This window comes from Micromesistius poutassou (genome assembly GCF_964030765.1).
Source record: "Micromesistius poutassou genome assembly, chromosome: 13".
Classification (NCBI taxonomy): domain Eukaryota; kingdom Metazoa; phylum Chordata; class Actinopteri; order Gadiformes; family Gadidae; genus Micromesistius; species Micromesistius poutassou.
In genome coordinates this window covers 2590251-2611095 of record NC_140283.1, presented here as the reverse complement: position 1 = coordinate 2611095, position 20845 = coordinate 2590251, and the positions used below count along the sequence as shown (strand labels likewise).

General features: G+C 45.8%; 2 protein-coding genes across 2 annotated transcripts; both read left to right on the top strand.

The window, feature by feature from the left end:
- Nucleotides 1–1213: 1213 nt before the first annotated feature.
- tph1a (tryptophan hydroxylase 1 (tryptophan 5-monooxygenase) a) lies at nucleotides 1214–11283 on the top strand (the record flags this gene model as incomplete). Its single annotated transcript, XM_084477805.1, has 11 exons — nucleotides 1214–1303; nucleotides 3419–3553; nucleotides 8427–8610; nucleotides 8697–8800; nucleotides 8888–8955; nucleotides 9324–9520; nucleotides 9916–10051; nucleotides 10237–10363; nucleotides 10464–10559; nucleotides 10748–10881; nucleotides 11109–11283. 11 exons carry the CDS (start codon nucleotides 1214–1216, stop codon nucleotides 11281–11283), a joined length of 1446 nt encoding a protein of 481 aa, XP_084333931.1.
- A 777-nt stretch (nucleotides 11284–12060) lies between these two features.
- sergef (secretion regulating guanine nucleotide exchange factor) lies at nucleotides 12061–20494 on the top strand. Its single transcript, XM_084477366.1, has 11 exons — nucleotides 12061–12126; nucleotides 13894–14032; nucleotides 14283–14435; nucleotides 15018–15112; nucleotides 15299–15359; nucleotides 15450–15563; nucleotides 15654–15716; nucleotides 15821–15979; nucleotides 16066–16232; nucleotides 17338–17374; nucleotides 19989–20494. Exons 1-11 carry the CDS (start codon nucleotides 12103–12105, stop codon nucleotides 20144–20146), a joined length of 1170 nt encoding a protein of 389 aa, XP_084333492.1. The 5' UTR covers nucleotides 12061–12102; the 3' UTR covers nucleotides 20147–20494.
- Nucleotides 20495–20845: the final 351 nt, after the last annotated feature.

Genomic DNA, 20845 nt, shown 5'->3' with positions numbered 1-20845 from the left:
GCGTCCAGGCCTTTTGAAGTGTGCTCTAATTAACAGAGATCCTTGTTCACGCGTACAAAGAAATCACCAGGGGAAATCATGTCGATGCAGTTCCTTTATGCTCAGCTCTCTGACCTCATCCAACAGGTGGCTCCCATCCAGCCTACATCAATAACTGTGGAATCGGGTTAAAAGTACACAAACACACACACACACACACACACACACACACACACACACACACACACACACACACACACAAAAACGTATTGTGGCTTTAATCAAAAGATAGTTTAACATTTGTGGTATACACAATTTCCTCATGTCTCCCTCTGGTCTTGTTCTCTCTATTCATGTTCTAAATTGTGATGTACTTTATTTAAAAAAATAATTGTGATGTACTGTATTATTACAGTCAGTGGCATATTGTAAATGCTTTTGCCTAGCTATTGAGAATTATTTAATTATATATTGCCCAAAACCACAAATATATTTAAAGCCAATTACTGCATATAGTGAGTCAGTCATATAGTGAGTCAATCCCCATCTCAGAGAAGAGGTAGTACCCTTCACTGGGTTTGTTAAAGCATGTGTCATTGTCACATGTTTTATTGTTCTGCAAGTTAATATAGCAAATATATTTGTACAAACTATACTATATCACACATTTGTAAAGGGTAAATATGGGTTATTTAAAGAGAAGTGCATAGTCCAATGGGGGTCTGTGACTTAAGATTTCCATCATATTTGCCCTATTTGGGAGAAAATATCATAATAATAGTAATTATTATTATTATAATATATATACCATTTTTGTCATTTCATTTTCATTTTCCCATCCGAATATATCGCAGTTTAGGAGAGAACCAAAACAATTTAGCTGAGCAGGTGAGAATTCATCAGCCGGCATACCTGGCGTGAATATTAATTGATTCAATCTCTTCTTTTATCTTTAAATATTACACCATTAGGCTAAATTAAAAGTACCCCTCTGCTCGATGACGTGAGCGGTGGTCCTCTCTTTCCATTTGCTGCTTCAGATAAGATTGTATTTGGTATAACCTCTCCCCCTCCCCCTCCCCTCGCTCCCTCCTCTCCCACCTCCCCCTCCGCCTCCACCGTCCCCCCTCCCCCCTCCCCCTTCCCGTTATAGAAAAGCGCGCAGCTTATCGGCAGGTCGCTCAGTTAACAATTGATCAGCAACACGCCAAATAAATAACCTGCAACCTCCAACATGTATTCAAACAAAATTGAAGGACCACGAAGAGGGAGGTCATTTGACTCGATGAATATTGCCTTTGAAGAAAAATTGCTTAACAATGAGGTAAGAATGACATCTTTCCTTAAGCTGAAACAAATAGGCTTGAAAAGTTCTAAATGCGAAAGCTGCTAACATTGAGATTTGTCCACGCAGTATAATGGCTTATTGGATTAAATGAATTGCAACTTCCATAGTCCATACAGTGAAGTTTAAATTGGATAGGCAATGCCTACTAAAAGGATAAGTTTACTGACAAATTATTTTATTATTGTCTTAATAAATAAGCCTTTGATTAGTCACCTTGCAGAGCAGTGTAGGGAGTTGTATGCGAACTGCACCAAACCATTCAGAGAGTTCAATCAATGCATCATTAAAAAGGTCGTGATTCATTTTCTTAATGATCATTTAATTCACACAGTGAACATTAATCTATGCCTTTCAAGATAACCCCTACTTCCTACCCATCAGCGGTTCTACATTGAATTGCTCCCCGGGCGAGACCCCCTCCGTGCGCCCCCCCCCCCGGAAAGTTGCGCGCGCGATCGCGGTCTGACGGAATTGTTGACGGGGGGGGGGGGGGGGGGGAGTATGATCGATAATAGAAAATGCGCGGATCTTTTTTTTTTTCGTTTGCTCGTGCCCCCGCCCCCCCCCCCCCCCCCCCCCCCCCTATAATGCCGCCCCGGGCGGCTGCCCGTATCGCCCGTAGCTAAAACCGCCGCTGTTCCTACCAGAAAATCCGGTCCCGCAATGGATGTGTGTGTTAGACCTGCAGGTGGGGATAAGTAACTCCAGTGAGCGCGCTCTTGGGTTGATCATGGATGATTTATGCGTTTCTTTGGCGTAGCAGAAGCTTTAATGTGAGCCGTAGACCCATCCAGGGCAGAAGTGGCTTGAGATAATATTAACTTTAAATCACTGCGACAATGCAAGCAGATGTCATAGACTACAATAAACGTCTACATGGTTCTGGCTTTTATATCGTTCCAGGCATGATGATGCTTGGCCTACAAAAGCATATTCTTCTACTCTGCTTGTATATGATCAACGTTTACCTCGGATTATTGTCGTTTCCCAACATCCCCCGATCCTCGGGTGTTTGATGAGTTAAATTCTGCCTAATCTGGAGTGTACAATAATACAGATTATTAAGGGATCTATGAATAAATGAGATTGTTCGTGCGCGCCTCAGTCAGACGCCCAGGCGGAGCAGCCTGACGCGTCTGTCTCCAGCAGACAGGTCGGCCTATAACAATCCGTCTCTGGACGCACTAATTACATGATCTAAGGAACCCTCCTCACCCGGGCCTCCACAGCTGCTGCTCCGTGCTTAATGGACAAATGGCATTTGAGTTCATTAGAACAGAGAACATGATGTGTGATGTGAACGTGAGTCTAGATCTTAAATCTTTGCAATTGAAATGCGTGTGGCGTATAGGCGGCAGGAATAGGCCTATGGTTTTAATTCGGCCTATGCGCATAGGGTGTTGCTGTCTGAGGTCCTGATGTGTCAGTCATTACCAGCCCGCTGATCTTCACCCTACTGAACCCCACTCCCAGCCATCCACTATCTGTTTGGTGATACATTATGAATGTGTTTGTGTCTGTGTGTGCCTGCGTGCGTGCGTGCGTGTGTGTGTGTGTGTGTGTGTGTGTGTGTGTGTGTGTGTGTGTGTGCGTGTGTATGTGCGCGCGCGTGTTTTTGTACCAAGCATGAGCCTTTTTGAATTATTATTTTTTATTATTATTGATGACAAATAATGTTTTTATATATCATCTATATTATCTTTATGTTTTTTTTAGTAATTATACTAAAATCCTCTGCAATTCCTTTAAAAGATAATAATTTATCCATGGCACGGTATGATTGTCGATGACTGTATTAAGCCATTTGTGTTCGATTTTATAGCCTACTTCGATTTTTCACTCATGAAGTCGTGAAGTCATAATGGGTAGAGGCCTTACTTCCTGTGGACAGAATCTCTCTCCTTAAAACCAACGGTGGAAGTGACATGGATTTCTGTAGCTTAAACTTAACATACAGTTCTTATCTGGTGCATCCTAATCATTTATTTAATGTATCACAATGGCTAGTGTCAAGAAAAATGCAGACGTGTTTGAATTGTCCTAGTGACATTTCTTAAGTTGTTATCACTAAACAGGCCTTGTGGTTCTCAGATTAACAAGTCAACCTTCAACAAAATCGATGAGAAAACCGAGAAGAGCAACGCACCAGAGAAAGGCGGAGCAACCATCATCTTCTCCCTGAAAAATGAAGTCGGAGGACTCGTCAAGGCACTGAAACTCTTCCAGGTCAGGAGAAAATATGTTAGCTCATGAGGCATTGTCATTGTAATGACATTTCACCACATTCTTGGATAATTCTGTTAACGCTTTAAATTAAGGTCCTTGTAATAAGCCTTAGTTAATAGGTAATAAGACCCTTATATTATATGCTTATTAACATTAATTGGTGTTAATAAGACTATCTTTAAGTGTTAATTATAACATAATAAACATGTTTATTGTGAGATTATAAGACTTTTATAAGCACTTATAAGAAACTTGTTAACTATTTATTGCTTGCTTAAAGATCCCATGGCATGCTACTTTATGGATGCTTATATATGGTGTTAGTGGGCCCCTAATACAGTATTTGAAGACGTTCAAGAAATTCATCCTTGGTGCAGAGTTACAGCCACTACGAGCCAGTCCCACAATGAGCTCTCCACAAACGTGCCGTTTTTAGAGGCGGGTCAAGGTGGAGGGTGGGGGTGTGGCCCTGAGCAGCTTGCGGCCACGGTACCATGCGCTAGTGTTTACAGTGGAACACTGAACACGTATGCGGACTCCTCCGCCGGCAGAGCAGCCGGAGGAGTCCGCATACGACCGAGTGGTCGGAACAATGGAGCATCGGAGAAATTATATGGATCCGAAGTGAACTGACAGCTGTCTGCTGAAAACATCGCTTTCTCCTCCATGTTCGTTTCAATCTGGACTTCAGAGAGTCAAAGCCAAAGTTAATTTCCCCCAATTCCCTTTTTCCCCCATGGGCGAGATAAACCCCACTACGAGTCTTTACTTGTTGTGGAAGTACCAGAGAGTCGGAGAACCCGACGCAGTCTGTAAGATTCATAATATCAGAAAATACCCCCGTCAGTTCGGCCGCGGCGCAATGAATGAATAAAGATTGTAGTTATTTTACAACCTTGTTGATGAGAAACATTTAGAAAAACATGTACTTTTAATTCAGCCTTGGGTGAAATCAAAGCGTAGTGTGTACTGAATGCATGTTGATGATGATACACTCCTTATAAGGGGTAACTACATTGGCATGACACCGGCTTCCTCCACCATTCCTCCATTCCTCCATCATCCTCCTACATCTTTCTCCCGCCGGAGCAGCTCCTCCGCCGCCCGTCCGTATAGGCCTACGGCATTCCCTGCCGCGGCGCAATGACATGTACTTTTAATTCAGCTTTGGGTGAAATCGAAGCGTAGTGTCTGTGTACTTCCACCTTCTCATTCTCAAACGAATCACGAACATTAACTAAGTTCCTTTTAGCTGAGGAGCGCTTCATGTTCGGAATCGGGATGTTGTTGCCCGTCTGACTCTCGTGACTTCTCAGTCCTCGAGTCTTCACCACTAAACACAGTCAGTGACTGAACGGCGAGTCAGCGCGAGTCAGCGCGAGTCAGCGACGAATGGGTGGAGCTGGGAGTCGAGTCTCGGAGAACAAACGATACGAACGAGACGAACTGAAACGGGGAATCAGGTTGGTTCGTTAAAGAGTCGTTTGTTCGAACTGATTCGTTCATGAACGAGCCATCACTAGTCATAATTCGACTATGAGTAACCCAATTCGATTCGATTTTAGCTCGACTAAGGTGTATACATGCATCTTAGTAAACCAATCATAGTTGGACTAACTCAATAATTCGACTTTCTTGAGTGTCATGTAAACGCACTGAGTGCGTGTGTATTCACACACGCACTCAGTGCGTGAGTGTGTGTGTGTGTATTCACACACACACACACATATGTGGCGCTCGCACGGTTCTAGCTCTTTGTCTCATTGGCGGGCTAAATTCTCTGGGCGGGCCATGCAGAGAAAGGGGAGGTAACCTGGCCCCATATGACGACATATGGGGCCAGATTGACGTGTTTGAGCGTTCATTTTTTCAAAGGCAGAGCAAGATACCTACTGCTCGTTTTACACCTAACGCAATTTTTAGCTACTGGGGGACCATAGGCAGGCTAGGGGAACTCATATTAATGTTAGTGAAAATTTCATACCATGGGACCTTTAATAACATTAATAATAGTCTTATAGTTGTTAAAGGGGACATATTATGAAAACAACACTTTTCTTGGGATTTGGGGTGTTGTTTTGGGTCACACAAACTTTGAAATAAGTCTGTACATTCTTTTTTGAGTGCGATATGGATTTCTGAAAGTACCCCGCCCACAGTTACCAAACGAGCGAGTCAGTTTCGCCGCCTACTCCTACGTAGGAAGCAGGTGTATTTGAATATTACCACCCACTTCCCCATCCCCCTCCAATCAGAGCATAGATAAGATTTTGTGGGATGAGCGCTGGGAAGAGATGTTTGCGCATTTCAGAAGCAGGGAGATTCCATACAAAAATATATGTCTAATTTATCAGTTTGCCACGATGTGACTGCCTGGCAGGGAGTCTGGCGGAGCTGCCGGACTGTCGCCGAGCTCCCCCCACCGGAGCTGCCGCCTGCCGGACTGCTGCCAGAGCTCCGGGAGTCCGGCGGGGGAGCTTCGGTGGCAGTCCGGCAGCTCAGCTCCGGGAGTACAATCCCTTTCTCCTCCATGTCGCGGTTCAATCTGAACTTCAGAGAGTCAAAGCCAAAGTTCCTTTCTCCCAATTCTTCTAAACCATGGCCGAGATAACCCCCACTACGAGTCTTTACTTGTTGTGGCAGTACCAGAGACGTCAGACGCAGTCTTTATGATTCATAATATCATCCGAGGCGCACATAGCTTTTGGCCGTGATATTAGATATTATATTATATAGATACCTATATATAATATAATATAATATTATTATTATTATTATTATTATTATTTATCTCCTTCATGATGTGGTTCACTCTGACAGCTCATTGGTCAATGGGCAGCAGCTCATTTGCATTAAAGCTACAGACACCAGAAACAGCACATTCTGAAGGGACTGTAACAGAGGGGAATAGCGGTAGGCAAGATTATTTTTCTTAAAAGCTATTTCCAGCAAACAGCTTCAAAAACATATTTTCTGGAACTCATATACTATGTTTACTTGTTGGGAAAACGCCATAATATGTCTCCTTTAATAAAAGCATTACAAACCCATTTATTGAGTCTTACCAACGCACATGTTGAGTCTGTTTTGCGCCTCATATCAGATCCTTTAAAGGCTTTTATTTTCAAGGTTGTGAAACCGAAAGTTCTGTTTATGCATGTGGCTGATGGCTTGACCATGGACCTATACAGAATGGACACCGGGGCTGTTTCCCAATGTGAAGGCTGCAGCCTTGCTAGAACGCTTCCTTGCGAGTTGCGTCCTGTGGAGATGAGGCTAGGGTTGTGCTGGCTAGGGTTTGTAGAGTTCAGAGTTTGGAACGACTTGCTAGTGTGGAAGCGCTTCCGCTTCCGCTTTCTAATACTGCTCCAGTGGTAAATATTGTAATATTTTAATTGTTGAAATTGTTATTGGATACAGTAGTTTGTTTAAACACCAGCTATGTACATATTAAAACTAATCAATCCATGCAAAATACATGATACATCATTACGTTGCAAAAACGTTTGAAAAAAAATCACACGTCTTTAAGCTTAATTGTTTGCATTTACATGATTAATCTATAAAAAGCAATATGTCACAAAATATTTCTGAAAACGTTCAAATAACTTGTGTAGAGCAATGTTTTAAATACCCCACGCAGCATGTGAACGCAAAGGATTGTGGGGGTTTTGGTTCATTGAGGATCCATCGATGCATCCTTGAAAAATCTCGGAATTCTCAAAAACAAAGGAGGTGAGAAGGGCGCGAATTTCTGAGTGTTCTCCACATTGGAGCAGTGCTGGTCTGCGTTCTGTGACGTGGCGTCCTTAAAAGGGCGGCCGTTGAGCATGCTTCCTTCACATTGGGAAACAGCCTGGATTGAAACATGGCACCCGTTCATTTCTATGGAAACTGCTCATTGGCGCAGGGCAACATCAAAGAGAGAATTGCTTCTGCATCATGGGAGCCTAGCCACTCCCTAGTGCATGACTTTCTGGATGTAGAAATAATCTCGTTCTCTAGCATTGTTAGCATTGTAGCATCATAAGCCAGAGGTCTGAGCGAGCACAGCCGCATTGTTTACCGACCATGTAAGTTACTCACCCCCCTGATTATTCACTATATGTGATACTATACGTGCACCGAGCCCTCTCGGAGGCCCGGCCTCCGAGAAATATATATATATTTTTCAAAAGAGCTGTCTTAAAGTGTGTTTTTGTGCTTCACCGCCATAACATTGTATTTACAGTAGCCTATATTTTTTGTTTTTATTATGTTTTTTTATTTCACATTTTATCTACTGTGACAACATAAAGTACTCATTAAATGTTAATAAGTGTATGTTAAAGGACTTATTAACCTTAATAAGCATTGTTCCCGCTTTAGATCCCGTACATGCAAAATGCATATTTGGCACTTTAATAAAAGATTTATTAACCTTAATAAGCATTGTAAGGTTTAACAATGGTTAAGTTAGTGAGACTCAATAAATGGGTTTGTAATTTGTTTATTAACAACTATAAGAAACTCATAATACTATTATTAATGTTATTAAGCAATAAATATGTTATGTTATTATTAACACATACTGTATATAGTCTTATTAACACCAATTAATGTTAATAAGCATATAATAAGGGTCTTATTAACTATTAACTAAGGCTTATTACAAGGACCTTAATATAAAGTCTTACCCGTATGGTTCATTACTATTTTGTCAATTTAATTATTGTCACAAATAACATACATTTATAATGTAGTATAAATATATTGTTTAGAGTACCATTGCATTACCGCGAGTGTCGTAGGCCTACATCAAAATACCCATAACTCCATAATGATTTGTATTTACTATTGTCAACATGTAACAAAATGCCAATGTTTACTGTAGGAAAACCACGTCAATCTCGTACACATAGAATCCAGGAAGTCCAAGCGGTGCAACTCAGAGTTTGAAATATTTGTGGACTGTGACAGCAACCACGAACAACTGAACGAGATCATCCAACTCCTCCGCAAGCACGTGAACATAGTGGACATGGAGCCCCCCGATAACTCCTGTCTGCTGGAGGAAGGTGGGCGGCCTGAGGCACAACATCTCCATCCTCCCTCCGTTGACCCACCAACCACTAACACCGCCGCCTCTCTCTCCGTGCGGCAGGAGACATGGACAGCGTCCCCTGGTTCCCCAAGAAGATATCGGACCTGGACAACTGCGCCAACCGGGTCCTGATGTACGGCTCGGATCTGGATGCAGACCATCCGGTTTGTGCTGACCCCGTCTGCTGCTTCTGTCAAGGCTTGAAACTCTCAGACGTCCTTCTCATTTTGCTTCTTTTGTACCGGAATTAGGGCTTCAAGGACAACGTTTACCGCAACAGGAGGAAGTACTTTGCAGATCTGGCAATGAGCTATAAACAGTAAGTGGGAATGTAGAACACACACATACACACACACACACACTCGCACACACACACACACACACACAAAAGGACACTCACACCCACACGAGCGCACACACACGTGCACGTGTGCACACGAGTGCACACACACACGCGCACGTGCGCACACGCACCGTACACACACACACGCACACACACACACCGTACACACGCACACATGCACACACACAAACACACACACACACACAAGCAAACACACACAAGCACGCACGCACACAGACACGCACGCACACACACACACACACACACAAGCGCACGTACAGAAGTGCCCCACAGTGTTCAGTCCCCAGTGAGCACAAACGGACGCTCTCCGTTGTGCGTTCCAGCGGTGATCCCATCCCCCGTGTGGAGTTCACCGAGGAGGAGGTGCAGACCTGGGGGGTGGTGCACAGGGAGCTGAACAAGCTTTACCCCACCCACGCCTGCAGGGAGTACCTGAAGAACCTGCCCCTGCTGGCCAAACACTGCGACTGCAGGGAGGACAACATCCCCCAGCTGGAAGACGTCTCCCGCTTCCTCAAAGGTGCAGCACACCTCCTGATGGGCACCAGTGGGCCTGTTCATAATGATAACGATGAATGCAGCCACCCAGAGCTTTACATAGTGAATGTGTGTGTGTGTGTGTGTGTGTGTGTGTGTGTGTGTGTGTGTGTGGGGGGGGGGGGGTTGCATGACACCTCATCCACTATATGACATCTCATCCCATATTGCATTACCATCATATCCTTCACGGGTGTTTTTTGTTTTGTAAGCTGGCTGGTGGATCGTTTCACGGCGGCTCTCATGCGAACCACATGGGTTGATGGTTCTCAGCCTCGCCAAATTCTGTAAGGTCAAATGTGTGTGACGCACTAAACGACTCCGTGTTGGACTTGGTTCTGCGATGACGACTGACGGTGTGGGTGTCCCTGTCCCCAGAGCGCACAGGGTTCACCATCAGGCCCGTGGCCGGCTACCTCTCCCCCAGGGACTTCCTGGCCGGCCTGGCCTACCGCGTGTTCCACTGCACGCAGTACGTGCGCCACAGCTCAGACCCCTTATACACGCCCGAGCCGTGAGTCCATTTACAATTAACCTCTTCTTTTTGAACTCATTTATGTTTTGCATGGACACCTGAACCATGATACGTTTTCATTCACTGAATTAAGAGTCTCGTCTGAGTGCCAATCCTTCCCCACATAACTCATCACGGGTCAAACCGGTGTGGGTTCCACTGACCGGGTCACTGTGGTCCTCCAGGGACACGTGCCACGAGCTGCTGGGCCATGTCCCCCTGCTGGCCGAGCCCAGCTTCGCCCAGTTCTCCCAGGAGATCGGCCTCGCCTCGCTGGGAGCCTCAGACGACTCCGTTCAGAAACTGTCCACAGTCAGTATTTCATAGAACCTGCTTTTTATTCTTTGGATCAGGCTCATCCTATTCTTCTGATTATGATTGTCCTGTTAACGTAATGTTTCTGTGTGGCCAGTGTTATTTCTTCACGGTGGAGTTCGGCCTATGCAAGCAGGAGGGGAGGCTACGGGCCTACGGGGCGGGGCTGCTCTCCTCCATCAGCGAACTCAAGGTGAGCCATTCTAAAGATCTTAAAAGCGTCACAGATTACAAGAAGTATTGACCTCTCCCTCGAGCATCAAGAGAAGATCAAACAGGAATGTGTTAATGCTAGTCTTCAGGTTAACAGCGAATACTCCAGACCATTGATGTTCATGCATGTAAGTCTTGCACTTTGTGGTTTGATTAATTCCCCCACAGCACGCGCTGTCTGGTAACGCCAGCATAAAGCCCTTTGACCCCAGAGTGACCTGCAGACAGGAGTGCATGATCACGACGTTCCAGGACGTCTACTTTGTGTCCGACAGCTTCGAAGAGGCCAAGGTGAAGATGAGGTGAGGGTTCAATTCCTTGGTTTCCCTACCACATGATCCGTCTTCTGAAATACAATTCATAGCTGTGCAAAGAAAACATCAGCAGCAAATGATGTGGCACTTACACTAACACACTTTTATGAATGCTTTTTAATACCACGACTCATGAAGCCCATCAAGATGACCAATATCACGGTTATAGCGGTCATATTAAACATTGACCAACCGATCTGAAACTCTGGTTCCAGAGAGTTCGCCAAGACCATGAGGCGTCCTTTCACCCTCCGCTACAACGCGTACACCCAGAGCGTGGACGTGCTGAAGGACACGCCCAGCATCAACAGCGTGGTGGAGGAGCTCCGGCACGAGCTGGACATCGTGGGCGACGCCCTCAGCCGCCTCAACCGCCACCTGGGGATCTGAGCGGCTCCCCGAGCGCTCCTCGTCCAGCCAGCATGGCTGTGGCGCCCCGGGCCTCCTCACCGCTGTACAGACCGTCCGCTGCCCGTAGGTTCTGTGTCTCAAACAACGTACGTGCTTCCATGGTACCTGAATGTCCACGGTGAAAACATATATTTATGGCTTATAACTTCTTTGATTACTATGTTATTTGACCTAATTTACTTGGACTGGTTTTGGTGAGTGTTTTATATTCACAACGTCTGTGCAATTCGTTGTTATTGATGATATTCCTCTCATGTACTACATCTCTGTGATTGCACTCTATGCTGTGCGCTCTATGTTACCTTTTTTTTTATATTCATCCGGTGCATGTATGATATTTGTCTTTGTGAACAGTTTCTGGGTTAATGAATGATAGATATTGCTTGGATATTGATGGATTAATGCTGATAAATTGGTACATTTTGTGGTGATGTTCACGTTCAGTGAACCTCCTTCTGAAGTAAACAGTAAATGTAGTACTTCTTATTGTACAAGTGTACCATCATTATATTATTTTTCTACTATGAAGATGTGTTGACCGCGTAGACTGTAAAGTTCATCACAAAATAAAGAAAGTGCGCAGTTTCTTAATTCAACGCTACCGCTGGTCTCGATTCCTATTCCGATTGGACACGTGTGGGAGCGTCACTTACTCGGAAACAGGAAGTGCTTTACGACAGTGTCACACATTCAGAAAACAGGAAGTGCTTTCCGGCAGTGCGGCTCATTCAGAAACAGGAAGTGCTTTACGGCAGTGTGGCACATTCTGTATGCTACCCATGGAAACGGATACGTAACATGGAGTTGTGTTTGTACGCGTGGGTAAGTTGAAGTAGCTGAAATAAAGAAGAAGAAATAATAACAATGCATAGCAATATAAAAAACAATAAAAATAATAAAACAACTAACAGTTGGCTCGGCCGTGTAGTGTTAACATAATGACGCAATATCTCTCCTCATAGAGCTCTACCACAGTATAATAACACATTATTATTATTATTAGGTGCCAAGCTCAAAGTGCGAAGGCAACCTATTGTAATCGTTAGTGGTATTATTATTATTATTCCGCCACGTTTGACTTACACAGCCTAAACCGCTCGCACGCTTTTTATGAAACTTACTACAGCTGTAGAGGCTGACTCAACATTAACAGACAGCAAATATTACACTGATTGGCCTAAAGGTGGCGCTATAGCAAAGTTCTGTCAAAAAATGCAAACTTTGAACAAGCATATCTCGTAACCGCTTTGACTTACAGTCATGAAACCTTGTTCACACATGCATATCCTCATGGTGAACAAATACGCCTCAAGAACCTATGACTTCCTGCGACCAGATGTACGGCATCTTGAATTTTGTTAAAAACATTAAATTGCCTAAGGATCCCTGGTTTTTTGACTTTGACAAAAATCCTTTAGCCCATATCATCTATGGACCATTATCTTCAATCTGACTTAAATATTAGTCTGAACAATAAAGATTAAAGCACCCAGGAGCCATTGACTTCTAAAAGGGGTGTGGTTTAAACCGCGAAAAAACTTAAATGGTTATATCAACATCAAAATTGACTCCTATGATCTTGACTCCAATACAAAAATTGTTCAGAATCAAATTCTGAACAAGATCAAATCAACATAGGCCTATTTTCAAATAGGGCGTGGCATCGAAATGGGCGTGGCCTGTCACTAAAATCGCCACAGTTCATAGACTAATGTTTGATTTGAGCGGGACTATTGGGGACCAAAGTTTCAACAGCTCAAGTAAAATGAAGTCGATTGACAAAACAACATGGCCGCCAGAGGCTAAAAATTTCCGTCCAATTTAACTTAACCCAATCATCATCAAACTTGGGATAGTCAAAGGCACATGGGTCAAGATGAAACAGTCCAAATTGTATCTAAATCGGCCTAAAGGTGGCGTTATAGCAACAGTCCAAAAATGCGAACTTTGAACAAGCATATCTCGTAACATTTTTTAACTTAGACATGAAACTTTGTTCACACGTGCATATCCTCATGCTGAACAAATATGCCTCAAGAACCTATGACTTTATTTGGATAGATTTGCGACTATTTTGAACTTACTTAACTTACTTACTTAACGTTAAAAACACTCAATTCCCTAAGGATCCTAGGTTTTTTGACGTACGGTCATGAAAGTTTGTTCGCCCATCACCAGATCCAAGCTGAGGCTATTCCAGCGTTGTCAACTCTTTATGGTCTGCGTCACGGTCTTACTTGTCAACTCTTTATGGTCTGTGTCGCGGTCTTACTTGTCAACTCTTTATGGTCTGTGTCACGGTCTTAATTGTCAACTCTTTATGGTCTGTGTCACGGTCTTAATTGTCAACTCTTTATGGTCTGCGTCACGGTCTTAATTGTCAACTCTTTATGGTCTACGTCACAGTCTTAATGGTTAGGGTTAGGGTTAGTCTGTCAGGGTCTTCATGGTCTGCGTCAGGGTTTTAATGGCCTGTCAGGGTCTTAATGGTTTATTGGTCGGCTTATGCGTGGCACCGTAAAATGCTGCTTGCAGCTTTAATTATTATTATTATCATCATCATCCCCCTCTGTCTCATCACACGGCCAGGGAGCCAACAGCTACGGGCAGCTGGGACGGGGCGACGCGGAGGACCGGTCCGAGCCTCAGCGGCTGGGTCCAGGTGCTCTGCCCCTCGGGCCGCTCCTGGTCCTGCGGGGAGGAGGCGGCCACACGGTGGCTGTCACAGGTGTGTGTGTGTGTGTGTGTGTGTGTGTGTGTGTGTGTGTGTGTGTGTGTGTGTGTGTGTGTGTGTGTGTGTGTGTGTGTGTGTGTGTGTGTGTGTGTGTGTGTGTGTGTGTGAAGAAGAACTTCACTCTCAGGTTTTTAGTTACTGAATGTATTTGTGTGTGTGACCTTTATCTTTATGCTCTTGTTTTAAACCTGATTCAAAACGTGTGGTGGACGTGTTATGGTGTAACACAGCGTTGTGATTCCAGAGGATGGGCAGGTGTGGGTGTGTGGGCAGAACCACAGGGGGCAGTTGGGCCTGGGCCACATGTCAGACGTCTCCACTTTCCACCCCGGCCCCGCCCTCAAGCAGAGGGTCGTCACCGTGTCCTGTGGTTGGGATTTTACCCTTTTTCTGACTGGTAAGCCCTCGTTTTATATGGATGACGGAATAAAACTTAAAAATAATATAAAATAAAAATACAACAACATAAAATGTATGTGATTAATCCAAGGTGGGGAATGAGGGATTATGACAGCATGTGATCCAGTAACAAGTCTTACTGACACCCTGTTCCCCAGCCTGGGACAGCGTTGACTAATTTTATTTACTTTATTTACTAATCTTTTTTGGTTATGAAACAATAATATGAGTCAGATGCAAATAATCTGATGAAATGGTTATTTTATATTCCTGTTCAACCCTTTCTTGAACGTTAAATGTGCAGTGTGTGAACCTCATCACTTGACCCTGGACTACTTGAAGCTGTCATTGACAATGTCATCATTTTGTCATCGTCAATGTCATCATTTTGTCATCGTCAATGTCATCGGTGGCTTAATCTCACACACTGCACCCTTAAACAGCGATGGCTCTTAGCGCAGAACATGACATGGGTTACCATCTAGGTCCAATGATCATGAATGTTTAGTACTACATGCAATATCCAGTATCCAGGAATGACTTTCGGATCCGTTTGCTTGATGTACTCTTGCATTAACAGATTGTGGCCAGGTGCTGACGTGTGGATCCAATGCTTTTGGCCAACTGGGTGTGGCCAAAACAAGCCCCCACTCTGCAGAGCCAGTACTTGTTGAGGTAAATCGCATGGCAAGCCTGTTAACTCAACTCAAGTTGTTTGAACAAAATGCATGGACTAATAACGGGTAACCGGGTCAACATCAACAAGTATGACACGTGCTAAAGTAAATCGGATGAACACCTTATCCATCGTGAGAAACCAGCCAAACGGCACCATTCATTCATGAATGTGAATGTCCACAGAGCCTTGGCGAGCCGGTGGTCAGTGTGGCAGCAGGACTTCGACATGCACTCGCTGTCACCGGTGAGTTCCCCTGCACCCCTTCAGGCACATCTGGACGTAGTTTGACCAGGCGTTAGTTCCTGACTCTTTGCCCGTCCTTCCCGCCCCCAGACAGCGGCGGTGTGTACCAGTGGGGGTTAGGTCTGTTGACCCACGCCAGGAAAGCACTTGGCCCCGACTCGGTCCCGCTGCACTTTAACTCCCCGGTGCCCGTGCGTGTACCGGGTAATTTAAAGTTGGTTTGATCAAAGTATAAATATATACTTTTCTGTACCCATGTAATAATGTGACCAAAACATGTGCTGGTTTCTCTAGGTTTTGATCATGTGACCGCACGTACGGTAGCTGCTGGATCTGCCCACTGCGTTTGCCTTACAGGTAAAGGCTTGTATACGCCGATCGTCGCACCTTAGTGACTGTGTTATGATTCATTCTATAGCCTTCTCAGAACTACTAAGCAATTGATGGTGTTTGCTGTGTAGGTGGAGGTGATGTGTTTCTGTGGGGAAGTAATAAATATGGACAGCTAACTACAAAAGACTGCTTTTCAACCTATCCTGCTCTTCTCAAGCGCTCACGTTTGGACGGAGAGGGTGTCACTCACGTCTGGAGTGGCTGGACTCACCTCGTGGCCAAAACAGGTGTGGCCAAAATAAAACAAATGTTTTTCATCATTTAGATTTAGTTTGTCTGTGAAATAAATGGTGTTCTGGTGATTTTCTTTCAGAGAGTGGAAAAGTGTTCACATGGGGAAGAGGGAATTATGGACAGCTTGGAAGAACAGAACCAACCAATCACAGTGCAGTACTGCAGTCAGATGACTCTCCAGTAGTAGAGGATGTCAAGGAGGTCTCGTTCCCTGGGAAGGTCGACGCCCTTTATGGGGCTGAACAGGTATATGTGACCCTTTAAGTGTGATCTACATACTCATTATAATAAAGGCCATGGACAGAGAGGTCTTAATGTGAGACACTAGCACGCAGCGGTAAAGCTTCAGAACCACAGCAGAAAATAAAACCAAAGCATACAAGAGAGGGCTGCGATGGGCCTGTTCTGCAGCCTTTCATGAGTGCGGTTCATGCAAGCCACCAGAGGGCAGCAGACACCGCCGGCTGCAGAAACCCTCAGAGATGAGGTTGAAGTGTGCTGAAGCGTCTTACTAAGCTGTAGGCTCAAATGGCTCCTCGGTGATATACCAACCCGCTATGATGGGGATTGCACATAGCACCGAGCAATTTGTTCCCCCCCCCCCCCCCCCCCCCCCCCTGCCCACCGGCCCCCCACTAGTGAAAGGCCTCTCCCCTTTGGGCAATTATGAGTGAAAGGCACAGGGGAGTGTTGCTGTGGACCGGTGGTGTGAGCAGCATTGGGCTGATGAGAGTTTACTGCCTTTAAAGAGGATGTCAGGGATGAGCCCGGACACGATGCTGTTCACAGATCACTGGTGCGTGTCGGGCTCGGAGCTCCGTTGTGCACATAAAGCAGGAAAGAAGATGGAATGGTCCGAGTGCACTATGAATCTCCGGGCTCAACGCCCTCGTAACACGTACTCCTAAACGCCCACTGTCAATATCTAGAAAAAAACATATTTCCTACAAGGACAATGAGTGCCTTGGTTATCATGTCTGATCGACTCATGGTTTAGAAATCCATGTTTATTTTTAATTTTAACAGCAGAAAGCGCTTGAATCATAGATGCTTTATGTATATATTTATATACTCCTCAGCCACAATGCTAATTTTATTTAACTTTGAAGGCAGCGTTCAGACTGGCGTGTTGTGAAGAAGCAGTGTGTGTTGAAGGGGTGCGTTCAGCAGATACAGCCCTAAGTGTCAGATGAGAACAGCTGTTGCTGAGCAGTGGGTTTCAGATGAGTTGTGGTGCTGATTTATGCTACAGCTGAAAGTGATGGATCATTTTGGAATGTCTTGAATGGTGCTGCTTGCAATTTTGTTCTATATTGTGTTACTTATCACACAAACCTTATTGTCTCTGCAGATTGCCTGTGGGTCTGAGCACAATCTGGCCATTGTAGGTAAGTGCAATATCTCAAAGAGAAACAATGTGCGCTTTGCCAATATCCGTTTTGAGTGTTGCAACATCTATCTTGGCTACAAAATAAATATACTTCCAATTGCTATTGATTGTCATGGACATTTTCCAGGATTTAAGTGCAGCTGACATATGGAAAAACAATTGTGTGACGCCCTTATTGCAGTTAGTTTTGCACTTTGTTTTGTTTTCCATCCCTCTACCTGGAGACAGATCGCTTACGTGAAAAAAACAATAGTGCCCCGGTCTTGTGTGTCATTGATTAGTTTGCCTCCTGCTGCGCAATACATCTTACGATGATACTGATGATCTCCGACAAAGTCTCAAGCCCCTCATTAAAGATCTTCAGGATTGTTAAGGAGATGCTGATGTAAGAAACGGCCGGTGCTTGGCTTGGAACAAGGCGTTCTTTGAATAGCCTGTGGCTCTCTGTATCCAGCGACCGAACGTAAAGCCTGGGGTGAAGCGTTTAATACTTACCGCTACGACACCAGAGAACATTAATCCTGGAGCCTCTATCCTGGAGGTCAGCCTCTTGCCCGCTGGGCTATGTTTCAAGAGGTAATTACAGCAGAGAAGAAAATGGGTATCTTAGACCGAGGCAATTATCTGCACATGCCGGTGAAAGAGCAGAATCAACCACACACACATTTACAGGCACATTGTTTTCCAGTCGAGCCCTTTCTACACAAACACATTTTGATTACTCTCACCATTCTACTAGATCAGGTTTGACCAAAATCTGTTAGTTTGAGATTAACACAAGCGAGCATTTTCTGAATCACTATTTCCCTTTTTTTTCGCGTTCATTAAAGTTTGAACACTGACCTCGTTCTCCACATCAGTGTTAGCCCAGGAACAGCTCCCCAGGACCGCCTGGCGTGGGGGGGATTTGAAAGAGCAGCCTCTTTGTACGACACCAGCTGCAGGGACAATACCTGTGCTACCTGTGGACCCACTCGGCTGTCTGCTGTGACCCGTGTCCCCACTGGCCCCGGGACAGCTTTTTATTTTTATCTTGAGGACGATCACTAAAGCGATCCCTGCTTGTGCCTCATAATGGCCATCCCCGTGGGAGACGGCGCTCCGGGCCTGCGCCGCTTCCTTCCATTCAGCCGAGCTCCGGGTCCAATCAGGAGGCTCTGTGTGAACCTGGTGTTCGCTCCCTTCCTCCCAGCGTCCTGTTTGGCCTCATGCTAAATAAATAGAAAAGGCACCAGAACCGGGTTGTAGGGCTGCGAGCGGCGCGCTGCTATTCCTGGTGCTGAAGTAGGCCAGGCGAGGGGAGCAGGGGAGCAGGGGGCGTGGGGTGAGGGCGTGAGGCAGCCGAGGGCTATCTGTTGCTGCCAGCCCGCCGCCCCTCTGCCAATTTACACCTGAGAGAGTTGTCGCCGCCGCCGCCACCGCCCGGCGCAGGGTCGGCCCGCGTCACGCGGTGCGAGAGGCAAGCGGAGATCAGACGCAGCGCGGCGCTAGGCTCTGCAGCTCGGCGGATACAGGCCCGGTTCCTCGCTCAGACCGGCTGTTCTGTCTGAATGACCCACCTACAGTGACCTATCATAGCCACATTACGTTCCACAGGGAGCAATGCAAGCACGTGTTTGGATTACCCTGGCTGAAGTCTTAAGGAGGGACCGGCTGAGGCCACCGATGTTAAACAACAGTCCCCCTCTCACTTTATTAAGCTGCGAGCGGTGTCGTGGGCTCTGCAGTGATCAGCTGCTGCTCCTGTCCTGTTTACCGGGCGATGGCCTTGGATCTTCTCTGAGCTTCTTTTCTTTCTTTGTCACACCGCTTTGTTGTGTGAGGAGCATTTGTGCAGGCTCTGCGTTGCCATGGAAACACCAATGTGCTGTATTCCAGTCAGCGTGTCCATGAATTAAGCCTTTCAAACACTTTTTTCTTTTTTTTTACTGACAAGAGATTTCAATGCATGACATTGATGATAGTAATCAGGATGTTAACTGAACCCCTTCTCTGCCTCACTCTGTACGGTCCAGAATAAACTGATGTTTGTGTAGTGCATAGAAAATGGCTGGCAGTAATTCACATTGCCATAAGCTGCTGGCATGACATCTTGGTGGTTTCTGCAGAAAACGTATGCGGTGGTGGGCAGCCCCTACAGCCATTCGCTATAGCATTATGCTATAGAACCAGCCCTTGATCATACAGAAAGAAACCCAGAAAATCTCAGAAACGTGGAAAAAGAAATGCACCAATTTAAAAGGACACAACTGTGCAACACGGATAACTTGAAGATGTGTTACCCTTGAGAAAGCAGGCTCGCTTCTGTTGCCATGGCGATGCAGCCTATTAGGTAACTGTGTTGCCATGGCACGTGTCTCCTCAGTGATGCAGACCTGACCACACCCACTAACAAGCTCACCAGCTGAGAACATGGAGAGCTCTATTACTGGGCCGGTGTCAGCGCGGTGCGTAGCGAGACGGGCGCTCCGTTTGATTCAAAGCAGCTTGATTAAAACAGGTCGTCATAGGTTACAGGCTAATGATTGTTGTTCATTTTTGGTCGGGGCTCACAGTTCATAGAACCCCGACGTCAGCCTGGTGGCTAACCAAACACACGGTCTGCCTCTCAGGGAACCGTCTCTTCTGCTGGGGCTGGAACGAACACGGGATGTGTGGCGACGGCACGCAGACGGACCTCCCCCGACCACAGCCCGTCTCTGCTCTCAGAGCCGTGGTGATTGGCTGTGGGGCGGGCCACTCTCTGGCCCTGTGTGCGGTGGACCAGTGAGGGCCGAGGTAACCTGAAGCCGGCAGCGTGCCATTATCGAGCGAGCCCGTCAGAGAGACGTTAAGCTCCGTGGCACAAAACAAACAACTCCAAGCCAACTTTCGCACACGGCGCTCGATAAGGTTGAACTGCTGCCTTTCTGTGTGGGAAGTCTCACACACCATAAACACTCCCTGGTTCAGCTACAGGTGGCGTTATGTGAGGTGTGGACTGGACCATTATGTCCCTTATATATCAATCTTTCAGTTTGAATGACGTGATGGGAGGGAGCGGCTTTGGCCATTCCTATGCCCCCCCCCCCACACCCCTTCTCATTGTCGGCCTGCCATATTTATCTTCTCCCATTGAGCAAGGCAGTTATGAATGGTGGGGTGGTGGGGGGGGGGGGGGGGGGGGGGGGGGGAGCAGAGGGGGAAGAGGGGCTACGTCCCGATGTCACAGACTTTATTGCAATGATCTTCAGTGTCAACCGGCACTCAATCTAGTGGAGGTCCACCCTCTGTACTGGGACTCTCATGGTCATGGTGATTTACTGCCAATGTATAGACTGTAGGCGCGGTGCTTTCTCTGGGCGTGCCAGCTGTCATTAGTCCTCGTCAGACTTTATGGATATGATGACTTTCAGTAGAAAGGCCCTAAGACTTTCCATCATATGGAGTGGTTTATGTTTGTAGTAAACATTTTATCTTGCATGTCTTG

Excerpts from the sequence above, each read along its gene's own strand:
- sergef (XM_084477366.1), top strand. The coding sequence starts at position 12,103 with ATGGAGTTGTGTTTGTACGCGTGG. Across the intron at positions 14,033-14,282 it reads CCACACGGTGGCTGTCACAG|AGGATGGGCAGGTGTGGGTG; the intron begins GTGTGTGTGTGT and ends TTGTGATTCCAG. Across the intron at positions 15,360-15,449 it reads ACATGCACTCGCTGTCACCG|ACAGCGGCGGTGTGTACCAG; the intron begins GTGAGTTCCCCT and ends TCCCGCCCCCAG.